We start from the raw sequence: 13,062 nt of genomic DNA, 5'->3' as shown, positions 1-13,062 counted from the left end.
ACTCAGTAACTCTCTGTAAAACTAAGCAAATAAAACAGTAGCAAAAGACAGCATGAAGTTCAAAGGTTAATTGAAAAGAAGTTCCAGAAGCTCATCATTAAAGCCATTTCCCAACCTACCCAAACAGTAATAGTGAGATGTAGGAGCAAAGGATTTAAACTACGTAAGGAATCTTTCCTGCTGAAGCAAACACAGAAAATGCAGTACTCACCATTTTAATCACGGGTGATGAAAAGGAATGAAACCCTCTACTACGTAAGAAGCACGAAGAGCTCCTTGCTTTTAGTTTCTATTTAGGAAGTCTCCTAAATATACCACATCCTCAAAGCTAAATTTTTAAAGATTTAAGAACCATCGAACTCCCTAATGAACAACGTCCCTGAGCAAGTACAAGGCCCATAATGCTACTCAATGGCACGAACAAAACCCACTTCGTGTACAACTCCCCCTCAATCCATGCAGGGGAACAGCCTGTCCTCATTACAGCCACCCACCAAGCCAACGAGAACAAAGTAAGTTTACAGCCCACTCAAATTTTGTTTGTACCTGTATGAAAAGCAATCTAACATTTCAGGAAAAAAGCAAACCCCAAGCACTGAAACCTCCAAGCCACCACATCCCACACACTAACATTGTGGCTCACACTTGCCTGTGAAAGCACCCATGGTCTTCACAGCTTGTTTCATCTCAAAAGCAGCTCCAACCTCAACACAGGACACTGGGAAGTGCTCCTACATCAACACCTTTCAAGTACCATTCTCTAAAATTTCACGTCTTTAAAAAATGCTTCATAGAACACTTCTATAGCCTCTTCCTATAATTTTTGTGCACCAGCCTGCAATATCACCTCAGCACATCATTAGTGATTTGGGCTCAAGACAACTTCAGGCTAAGAACAATCATTTCAGTCTCAAGTTAAGGCAAGCTGCCTGAACCATAATGAGTGACATAACACAACCCCAAGCCTGATCTGCCAGAACCCAGACTGAGATGGAATCAAGCAGGTGTTTGCCTGCTGTGCCACTACCTGCTGCATCTCCCAAGGAAGATCCCTGCGGAGCAGGTCTCAGGTTAGCATGTGGCAACCCAGCTGTGCTGAGAACCAAGCAAGGGGCACTAACCCACAGGCATCAGACCACCCCCAACCTGCCCAGATTTTGCCAAAATCCACATATTCAGCTTCTACAAAGCCAGCTCCCTGCCTACTTTCTAAGCAATACTGGGCAACAGGCGGAAAAAATTAGGAAAGATAGAAAAGATACCCACGCAATTTTTACTCAATGGCTAAAACTACTACAGTTGCCCTAGCTGAGGATATCAGTTTGGATTCCTCTATTACCAGGAGCAATTTTACTGCCTGAACTCCATCAGATACTCTAAAGAGTCCTCTAACAAGTGTGAAAAAGCTTCTTAGCTGCATACAAGCTCCTTATTTCTAGCAGAAAAAAGGTACTGCCATTAAATACTACCTGCAGAATTCCCCAGGGCCTAAGTGACTTGTCCACTATTTACTTCTGAAGCTCATGTTCTGGAAGAGAACTGTCCTAGAGCTTAGAGGTATATAAATTCTTCCCTAACAACATGTTTGTGGGCAATGCACAAAGTAATTATATTGAGAAAGGAAGGCTGTGCTATCCTTCCTAGATAATTCTTACTGCCAGCAGTGCCCAATATATGATTTTTGCCATGACTGACAATTAGGGAAAACCCACACAATTCAATTTATATTCTTAAAACTGTTTTTATGGTGAAGTCTTGCTGAAATTAGACTACCTTTGAACAGAAGTGTTTAACTTCCAGGTTCTCTTTGAACTCCCCATCCAAACATATATTAAAGTTTAATTTGAAAATTTGTACTTGAGAGCACAGATCTTGCACTCTTGAGGACAAGAAATCGCATTTGAGGACAAAATTATTCTCACACAAATAAGGCTGTCATACAGAATGACTAGAAAGTCTAGGTTGTTTGTTTTGTGAGCTTACCAGCAGGATAGCTATGCTATTAATTTTGGCTTTGAAATAAGAAGTACTGAGACAAGTAATGTCACTGGAGACCAAATACACTGTAGCACATCAGTCCTGAAAACAAACCCCCCATCTACATTACACCTGTCCTCTGAAATGTGGTAGAACCGCAACTCTGGAGGTTTTCGCTTGAACAGAAAGACCAGAGTAGCAGGAACAACAAGTGTTTTCCCCACAGACTAATAGATGGGATTTTCTAATTGCCAACTAGAATACAGCTGTATGGAAACATATATGTGCGTCAGCTCAAAATTCCACGGTTTTTTCTTTACATCAAATAAGATCCAACAGCACTTTGACCTGTTAATTTACCAGTTTCATGCTGGTGTGTGCCAGGGATGGTCCACTACCACCAGAGAGCAGGCAAGGCACAGCTGGAATGTGCCCAACAGTCCATCTGACCAAATGAAACCTGTTTAACCTTTTTGGAACTGTGAGCTGGGTACGAGTGTCACCTCCCCAGCGCAGCTGAAGCCCTCCCAAGGGCAAGACTACAGAGGGGCTCTTTGGAATTCAGGAGGCCCTACAGATCAGACAGTTTGGAGGCTGCCTGCCAAACAGCTCCATTCTATATGAAGATTTTTACCCTCTATATGAATTTATAATGGGTTGTAAAAGGCCCTGATGAAGACAAATGACATAACTGAGCCTGGAGATTATTTTTTTGTTTCGAAAGTTAAGCTTGATCTACAGCTACTTAAGCCAATGCAAAGGGTCAGGGATTTACCTCCCTTCCCCAGTGCCGCCCACATGGGAGATGAAGAGCAAACTATTTCCCCTCTACCACGAAGAGCCAGCTTTAAGAAAAAAGTCAGATATTTAAATACATTACACCAGCTGTCTCTCACACAATTGGGCACAATCATTCCTACAGCTGCAGATGCCCGTACAACCAGTTAAGAGCATTTTCAAGGCTCCAGCTGCCCAGCACTCTGGAGATGGATGAGGGTGCACCTCAACCATGCCCAACCTCCACGTTCACCCTCCCATCCCTCCCATGCAGACATTTATGTATTATCTTACCTGAGAACTGCCACTGAAGCCTGGAGGCTGGCTATACTCGGTGGAGTCAATAATACTACTGCAAAAATAAAAGAAATAGTCTGCTTAAATCACTGCACAGCCATCCTTTATCATTTTTAACCTGTTTGCTATTCCCTCCTTGACACTCTTGCAGCATACTTGCCTTTGAAATCCATTTTACAGACAGGGAACACAAGGTTTTATTTTGTTTGGGGGTTTAGGAGAGGGTTTTTTTTTTTTTTTTTTTAAATCCAGAGTTTTCCTAGAGCAGAACACTGTCACACACAATTACGTGTAGAGCAGTCAAATAACTTCTACTTAAAATGCAAAAGCATATCCTTCGTACGAAATATGCAGCACAAGACAATCTGAAAATAACATGCTACCACTGGATTTCAATTCCTTAAAAAAATAAAGAAAATAGAGAAGTCTAATGCTCTGGTGTTGGAATCAACACTGGAAAGGGAAAAGCTAGAGAAATCAGTGTAAGACAGACACTAGTTTAAACAGGCAATTAAGGAAATACAGAAATAACCTAAAAAAAATACTGACAGCCAGGATTACTATTATTAGAGAATACTACACCATATTTAGTATCTAAAATGACACAACATACCTTTTAAATCACTGTTTTCAAAACACAGCATAGACATGCAAACTCAGTGGAATTTAACTGCAAAAAGATCTCCTGATTCAAGCAGAAAACAGGTGGTTCAGTGCCCTTGGACATACAGGCAAAAAATTCAGCTCCCACAGTAAGACACCAGAGCCAGATTAAAGTACATTTATCACTCAAATTTCATGTACTTCCAGGACAGGTAAAGATTAGCATACAAGAACACAACTTTATTGATTATGCAGAACACACTATGAAAATCACCATGATTTGTTTTTAAAAAAATCTTTTTAACTACTTTGCTTCTGCTATGTCATTTGACTCGGACAGAGAAGAAACTAGCTGGGATCATTGTTCTCATTATTCTTAGTCTTTCTTATGAGAGAACCTTAGATTTTAAGCATTGCCTGAGAAAACTTTAAAAAGCTTCTAGAACACTGCTGTAGATCTTAGTTTTGTCAAAAATAATTGTACCAATTCCTGCTTATGTGGCAGCTGACAGAACTTATGTGTAAACTTGAGAATCTTGGCCATAAACAAATTGGTTTGGTTGAAATGCCAGGCTGGGCAGCTGCAAGTTTGGAAGAATGAACCACTGGTACCAGTGCTTAAATATTTCTCTGAACATTTTCAAGCTCCCCTGGAAGTGGAGGGAGGTGAAAACAGAAGATGAGACATAACCACTGATGAGACTTAAAAAATTAACTTGGAAAATGAGATTGATTGGACTTTTGTTCCAGGCAAGACAAAAGCTGTTAACAAAGAAAACCTAAGAGATAAAAATCATTATTTGCAGAAGCTATTGTAAGGGAGAAAACAGCAGAGCCATTTCAAGCATGGTTGGGGACAATGAACTTTAAATTAGAATGTGGCTGCATGAAACAATGAAACATGGACAGCAGATCCTGCCAGAACTGCAGGAATAACACATTCAGCTAGAAAGCAATGAAAAAGCACACCACTCTGAGACAGGTACAGTGGCAATTAACAGCAATACACACAGAGTCTGGTCTCATTTTGTTGCAGGTTGTCTGGTGATGTAAAGCCTTCAAGAGTGTAGATGTCATCTCCCTAACCAGAGCACAAATTCAAAGCCATTTTCTGCGCAGTGCCTATAGCTGAGTTAACTCATATATGCTTGAATGTTTTTCCTTTCAGTAAACAGGAAGCAAGTAATCAGAAAATTACAGAAGTGCCCTCCAAGTTGTGTTTTAAAAGATGTAACATTAGGTTCAGTTTGGAAATTCAGCTACACTGATATGACATTTAAAAACCCAGAACAACAACAACAACAACAAACAAGGCAACCCACAGACTATAAAACCCATTACAGAGATGGGAGGAGATAATTAGAACAAATGGAGGGGAAGGAGGATCAGGATTTCAATAACTGAACCAGAGTTACCAGGCAACTCACTTCTAGATCAGAATTTTCCCTCAGACTCCTATTAGTGGTAGTTTGTTATTGCTGTTAGTCCTGGATAGCATCACAGAGAAGCTGCTTATTCCTGTCTTCTGTTTGCACCATTTACTGGGAGCAAAAATAACACACGCTCCTGTTCAGAAAAGCCATACACAGAACTATTTGTTCTCCTCCCTTATTCTTCCCCTCTTGTTCTCTATTAGTATAGGAAGCAATAGGCAACACTGTAAACAAGCACTGTGCTATTACCCAATTTAATGTTTCATCACACCCTGTGTAGGCACAAAAGAAAACACGTGTTTCTTGCAGCCAAGGATGTATTAAACATCATAGCTGTGCTAGGGTTTTTTGCTAAAGAGTTTCTGAAAGAAGCTGAGGGAAGGCAAAGTAATTTCACATTTTGAAGATGTTAAGACTGGTGAGGAAAAAAGCTACAAACAATGAAAAGAAACAGAAAATTAATGAAGCAAGCCTCTGATTTAGAGGAAGCGGATGAGTAAGGGCAAGTCACCAGAGACCAGATAAAACTGAATTCCAAAGAACTCTATTTTCCTGAACTTTAAATTCAAAGGCTAAAGAAAGAAGTTTTCTTCCTTTCAGCACTAGTCTGTGATAACCTTGTAATATTTATATGGCACATTATTAAAGTGTTATACAATTATATTTCATTAGCAGTGCGTTAAGTATGTTAAGTTATATTTTTGATTTAAATACACCATTTTAATTCACTGGTAAGTTAAAGAGTCTCTGCAAGTTCAGTATAATTTTAACATGGAAGTGAATCCATCCCAAACTATATTTGTATTTCACTCTTAGTGGTTCATGGCATCTATAAAATGCACTCTGGAGATTAAATATTTCAGTTAAGAGAAGTGAAAAAAATCAGCATATTTCATATCAGCTGTTCTGCAGCACTCTTGTCAAGGAGGAATGTTGTTGAGATATTCTTCAAAACTTACACCTAACATTGAAAATAAAATTAATTTCAAGTGGTAGACCTTCCTGGAATCTAACTTACGGTAATTCACACCAATGCAATTAATTGAATTATATAAAACTGTCAAAAAGGAGCAGGGATAGAAGTTACAGGAGTAACTTCTGGCAACAACTGATGCCTGTTCAGACACTTCCTTCACATACTGATTTCTATCAAACAAGGCTACCTCTTAACACAGGAATGTCACCAAGAAAAAAAAAAGATAAGGGGTCTTCTAAAGCAGAGAGAAAGAGGTAATATCTCACATTCCCTAGAAAACACCTAAATATCCTATTATATCACACCCCTGGAATGTCTTACCAGGAGGAAAACCCCAAAATTCAAGACACAGCCAAGACGGACCCAGACAGGCAGGTAAGAAAGAGCCCACGTCTCTGCACCCATCATGGCTCCAACCCATTGCCACCTCCCAGCAGACCCCAGGGGAAGCACATCAATCCAAAGATCACTACAGGGTTTTCTTTATACTATCTTACAACTTCAAATGCAAGAACTGAGATTCATTGACCCCCAGGACATGAAATAAACAGGCATAAAGGAAGATTAAGAAATTCTCAGTAGACTGAAACCAGTGTAGCTCTCACTGCAGACTGTACCCCCTCAACTCTTTTACTAAAACTCCTGGGCTTAAAATGTTATTCCAGCTTTCAAGAGATAAAGTTCTTTGGGGGCTTGCTTGTTAGCTGAGCTCAAGTAACAGATACACTTCTACTCGTAAGTACAATCTCCTGATAAAAGAGAGGTTTCTAGGCCTGAAGGCATCCAACATCTACCAAACTGAGCCCGGTAAGTGCTCAAGTTTACCCCAAGCATCAGTGCCATGGAGCAAAACCAATCTATTTAATAGCCAGTAACCAGAAAAGTAGTAGCACCTGACAAGAACCTCATCAGTTTCACAAAACTGCTTCTTGGCAAAACAGCAATAGCCCATATCAAGAAACAAATCTGCACCCAAAAGGAATTCAAGGAGCAGTGAAGAGCTGAATTAGAAATGCCATACCCATTCATTTTGACCATATTCCTGTCCTTCCCCTCAGGGGCAGCCAGAGCTCCATAGAAATATCAGAGATACTGGTCTCTGTGTCCAGAAATAGCATCTTGGCAAGAAATTCCAGCCAATATTGCTGGGTTCCTCACCACAGCACTGTGTCTAAGTCTCACTAACGGAAGAAATCTGACCATTTGTTACTTCTGGGCTATTAGGTTTAGAGCTGCTAACTGTAAAAAAACCTACCAGTACAATTTCATAACAGAAAATGACAGTTTAGAGAACTCTACTTCTAAGAGAGAGCAGACATGATCACTTAATAACATAACTTGGCCCTGTTGAAATTAGAGCAAAGTATACATCTGTAAAGTAGAGCACTTCAAACTCAGGCACTTACAGCTTGGATACAAGAAGCATCTGCAATATTATCATCAAGAAACCAGACTGTGCAATATTCCAGACAAAAATACCCATGAAATTATGTTATTAGAACAGCATTTCATTAAACTGAAACAGACAGCAGATAAAAAAGAATCAATAGGCTGTACATTACAAATTTTGATCGGAGCCCATACCTTTAGCTATCTGTGCTGACTGGGGAAGCCAGAGCACTCCAATACCACAGAAAATTAAGACCTTTCACAGGCCAAGCAGGACTGCACAAAGTTCAGAAAAGCTAGCATATAAATAACAGTAATATTTTATTCCATAGCGAAGGCTTATGACTCAAGTTTACTAATTCACATGACATTTAAAGCCATCGGTTTTGCATGGCATCTGATTCACAGCAGATTTTTCATCCAAAATGCAGGCTCAGATGGCTTTTCTTCATTTCTTTGTTCACATAAAGTTTACACCAATTAGAAACACAATAGGAAAATACTGCACAGCACTCAAGAAACAGTTGTGCTTGTGTTTTGGGCACTGCTTGGAGAGCACTAGCAAGTAGAGTGCAACATGTACAGCTTGAAATCCAAGTTGAGTTGCAAGCTCCATACCTGTGTGAAGGTGAGGGAGCCTCAAACTGTGGCACTGTGCTGTCCTCACTGACTGGGGAGTACAGGCCACTCATCTCCTGAAACAGAAATCACATTACAACAGAGCTGACAAGAAATGTATGTCTAATACATGTGTTCACAGAATACTGCTGTCTTTCCATGCAGATAATCAACTGTGTCTACATTTACTCAACCCTTACCTAAAAATCTTCACTATACCTGACAAAACACTGATTTTCTTCATTTTTTTTTCAGTTATCATACAAACCGTGTTTCAAAAATCTTACAGCCGTGGTGCTTTGTGCTTCAAGAGCAGCAGTTTTGGAGCTTATACTCCAAAAAACCCAACAGATTTGGTTAACACCCGATTGCCTCAAACCCAGCATCTCCCTTAGACGTGGCAGAACAAGCAAGCTCTAACTGCATTTTTGAGATATGTGCAAACTTGTCTAACAGCCTTCACAACTGGAAAGTAAAGCTGGATATGGGTCATGGCAAGAACAGTCACAAGGCAGCAGGGCAAAGGTGGTGCCACAGACTTAAAAGAGGATCTGTCAGTCCTCTGTGGGACAACTGCACAAGAGACAAACTTTGCACATAAACTTGGCTTTGTCCCTCCCAGACTAAGTCACTGCTGTGCACCCAGTATGAGACTGTCTTTCATCTGTTTAGGAAAGGGAAGCTATGCAGGATGCAGCAGCTCATTAGTTGAGGGGCAAAGCGTTCTCAGGACAATTATTACTTGTGCTTTCAAATTCCCACTAGGTGCCTATTAGTTGGTAGGTAGAAAGAAGGATATTTGTAACAATAGAGATCCCAGGCTTTAGAGGTCAGAGCCAAGGTCACATCACACCCCAGGAATATAGCCCAGCTGCAGCCCACTGAAATGCCTGATTAAAGAGCAGAGAAACAGGTAGCTGGATGCTCTTTGAGAGATCCCACAGCTTTTGGGAATCGTTTCTCCTAGATCTCAAGACTTATTTTTACCAGTCTGAAGAAAACATGCTAAGGTATATTTATTTCACCGAAGCTGAGAAACATTTAGGAAAAGAGGTCTGAAAAAATTCCAAATAGCTATCAGATAAATGGAAAATCTTGGAGTTGTCATCATATTTATGTTTTGCTAATTCATCAGCACCCATACTAATTGCATGAAGAAATCTAAATGGCTTTTTGGGAGGTAGCTGGGAACACATGCTGACTGCTCAAGATGAGCAAGAAGCAGACCTGCAAACTGATTCCCAAGAAGCTTTAAGGGAATGGTATTTTGAGAGGTGGCAGCCTGATATACTCCCAAAACATCAGCTTCCTACTGCAAGATTAAACACTAGAATGACTAGAGGGAAGGACCAAGTGGAACCTGAAGACTCACTGAAGACAGAAGGATTGCACTGGCTACAAACTCTTGGAGAATAATTCTTAGCAAAAATGTCCAGAGATTCTCAACGTTAAGGAATCGAGAGAACTATACCAGAAGGTAGCAAGAATCAGCTTTGACATGCAGCAGGAGCTGCTTTTGTTCCTGCCCACTCTCTGCATAACAACTCTCCTCTGAATGCCCAGCATCTCTCCAGTTTAAGACTTATCTGCTGCTAAGATTTAAACAGCCTGTGCAAACAGCCAGCAACGTACAAAATCTTAAGTTCTGATCAATATACCAGCTGCTGATTTCTAGCAACTACTCTAAAATACTTACTACCAACACAAAGAAATGATTATATAAGAGCTACCACACTGAAGCCTGCACACATCAACTAAATGAACAAATTAAAGAAAGAGCATCATCTGTTCATTTTCCCATTACTGACTTAAATGCCATAAATTTAACACAGCAGCCTCACAGCAAGGCAGACAGCTTGATGAAAATGAAAAATTGCCAGAGTCAGAACAACGTCTGGGCACCTCACCTCTACTCGTTTAATATCTTCTTCCAGAACACTTAGCTCCTTCTGGATCTGCTCCAATTGCTGTGGATAAGAGAATGGGAGAAGTCTAAATCAATCTGCACTGCACCACCACCAAGATAAATTACAATCTTTCCAGAGAGGAACCTGAAGTGTCTTCGCTGGTGTGTTACACCAGGCAGGAAGTTCAAATGCACAGATTAACGTGCACACAAACCACATTCAAGATAAAGCTGTTATTTTCAAACAATGCAAAACAAGAGCAGGAGGTGTTTTGATGTCAATCAGAGAGACCCACATTAATCTAGTAATATTATTATGCTCCTCTAACATCTCTCAAGCAAGGTGTAACTGCTTTGCAAACACTGAGTATAGAATCACAAAGCGGTCTGGGTTACATGGGACCCTAAAGATTATCTCTGCCATGGGCAGGGACACCTTCCATTAGACCAGGGTGCTCCAAGCCCAGTCAACCCTGGCCCTGAACACCCCCAGGGATGGGGCACCCACAGCTTCTCTGGGCACCCTGTGCCAGGGCCTCACCACTCTCACAGGGAAGAATTTCTTCTTAATATCTAAACCCACACTCTTTCACTTTCAAACCATTCCTACTTGTCCTGTCACAATTAGAAAAAAAAAAACCACAATGAAAGACAATGATCATTTCACCCTTCAACTAAATACAAAATGTTTTGCTAAAATGTATCAAGGTTAATTCTCATCTTAGTTGTTAACCTGTCACTTGCCAATTTAAACTTTGTCATTCTGTTTTTGGATTGGAAAAAACCTGTTATGACCAGAGCAAGATTTGCTCCTGGTACTGAGCAAGCATCACATGGTATCAAGGTATCACTTCTCCCAAAAGGCGTGATACTTACCTTGGATTACACCATAAATTCCAGTCAATTTGAGGGTTACACCTGAAAGGGTCAGCAGGAGACTTCCCCTCTCACCAGGCAACATTTCCTTTCCCTTCTTTGTGCCACATGTAATATCTTCCAGGTTTTTAGCCAGTCAGCAAGCTGGCTTCACTCACCTCAAGCAACCAAAACCACAGACTTGACAACTGTTTACACCTAAGCAGGGACATCATCTCCTTATCTGCTTACTCAGCAGCTCTGTCCCACCCGAAACACCCAGAGAGTCTAAACCCAGCCTTGAAGGGCTCAAACACACACACACACACACACTCTCCTCTAGGCCAGAGCTCCTGACAAAAACCAGCTCCAGTGCAAGTCTGGGTCACCAAGACAGAGAAATGTAAAAAAATACATGGAGAACTGGAAGTCCACTTGACTCTCCTCAGCTCCCAGCAAAAACTTACAGACTACCAGCAGTGTGGCCTGTGACCAGAAGCATTTGCTGAGTTAAGGCCACTGAAAGCTTAAGCACAACGCATTCTCCAAAGACAAAAGGTATTTTTGTACTTTAAACTTTACAACAGAGTATTTAATTGCCCAAATCCAAAGTTACTAGTTTGGCAACACATATTACTCTCAGTATGACAAATTCCAAAGAATATCTGGCAAGCTACTCCCAGAGACTTATTCACTCAAGTGCTTAAGTTTAATCCTTTAAGTGTCAGAAGGTTTTGCTTAAACAAAATGCACAATTTAAACCTCTCTTACAATAAAGCATTCCAAATTTCTGTGTGCTCTGCATTAAATAATCCAGCATTCTAATTTTCCTTTTAAACACTAACAAAAGCTTCTGTCTCTGAAAACAGGAGAAGAATGGCTGCTGGGTCCACACCTATTTCTAACATGGCTGCTTCTTTGAATGAGACGACATTATAAATGTATCCTAATCTCTGTACTCTGAAGGTTTCAGTTTACATTTAATTTGAGGCACAGATAGCAGAAGTTTAATGGTTTAAAACTAGACTGCCACAGATAATTTACAAATCACTACACCATAACAGATAATTCCATTTTCACTTTCAAAACCTACAGCAAGAATAGCAGGTGGTGCTACAGCTCCAAGATCAGCGGTAAAGTTAAGTGACGCTTGCACAGCACGGGTCCTGCCTGAACTCAGCTCTAGAAAATACCATTAGTCCCCCACATTCATAAATTCCATTTAAAAAGAAGTCACAAAACCACTTACAAGTTCCAAAATTACAGTGAGGAAATGAGCTATTCTACAATGTACTGGCTCACAGCCAAACTGGATGTCTGAAAAATAATTGATAGTTGTTGACATCACATAAACAGGATACTTTTTATAGGAACAAGAGCAGAGACCTTTTATTGGCCAGCTATCATTAATTATTGCACAGAGCCAAGAGCACGAGATATGGGATTTTATTTACCAATTCCTCCTTCTAGTTACAACCTACCATAAACTTACCCAACAGCAGAAACCCTAAAAAGCAGGAAAGAGCATTTCATGCTTCTTTTAGGAGGAAGCCTTCTCATGCCATCAGCATAAAGTGAATTAATGTCCACACTGAAACCTTCAGTTTTTTGGTATGTTAAAGTGTTTTAATCTATCAAAGACCTTCAATCAATCCACATTCATCCCAATTAAACTTTGAAAAATTAGAATACTGATTTTTCATGGCCAGCCTTTGAGGGACATTTAAAGAAAGCTAAATGAATTATCATGCTTGCAGTATATTCAGATTTAAGGGCCCTTAATTTAATTTTCACTGTTGGGCACAGAAAGCAAGCCAAGTCCTGTCCTAGTGATGGGCAGAATCATGCCTGTCAGACTTTGGATTAAGTCAGCAAAAGCACTTCCAATGAACACTGAAATGTATGCTTAAAGAGAAGCACATCCTATAAACTCTCTTTTCAGACACAGATGCTTTCCCAGAGATGAAAAGGCCAATACTGACAAGGAGGAGGGCCTTAATTCAGTGATTAAACCTCAATTTCAACTCCAGCGAATGAACTACAATAAGAAGGTGTGTAACATTCTGGTCCCATTTTTCACATATGGGCATATATACAAAAGAAAAGCTACAATTTCAAAACTTTTTATTCATCCTGGAAAAGGGTTTCAGACATCCAAGTCAAGAACTTACACAGTGCCGAACACCAGGTCATGGTCATTTTGGTTTTAGTTGGCCATCTACGAACAAGCC

At 40.3% G+C, this 13,062-nt stretch overlaps 1 protein-coding gene across 4 annotated transcripts in view; it reads right to left on the bottom strand.

The window, feature by feature from the left end:
• Positions 1-13,062, bottom strand: part of COP1 (COP1 E3 ubiquitin ligase) — a 123,957-nt gene that overhangs the window by 90,351 nt on the left and 20,544 nt on the right. For all 4 annotated transcript variants that reach the window (XM_066192167.1, XM_066192164.1, XM_066192165.1 and 1 more), the window contains exons 7-9: positions 9,978-10,037; positions 8,071-8,147; positions 3,049-3,106 (exon numbers count right to left, since the gene is read on the bottom strand). In XM_066192167.1, coding sequence (XP_066048264.1) covers positions 3,049-3,106; positions 8,071-8,147; positions 9,978-10,037 — 195 coding nt within the window. The remainder of the gene's footprint in view (positions 1-3,048; positions 3,107-8,070; positions 8,148-9,977; positions 10,038-13,062) is intronic.

Source organism: Chamaea fasciata, unplaced genomic scaffold (assembly GCF_029207755.1).
Source record: "Chamaea fasciata isolate MVZ Bird 193981 ecotype frontalis unplaced genomic scaffold, bChaFas1.0.hap1 SCAF_10, whole genome shotgun sequence".
Lineage (NCBI taxonomy): Eukaryota > Metazoa > Chordata > Aves > Passeriformes > Sylviidae > Chamaea > Chamaea fasciata.
This window is presented reverse-complemented; position numbering and strand designations above follow the sequence as displayed.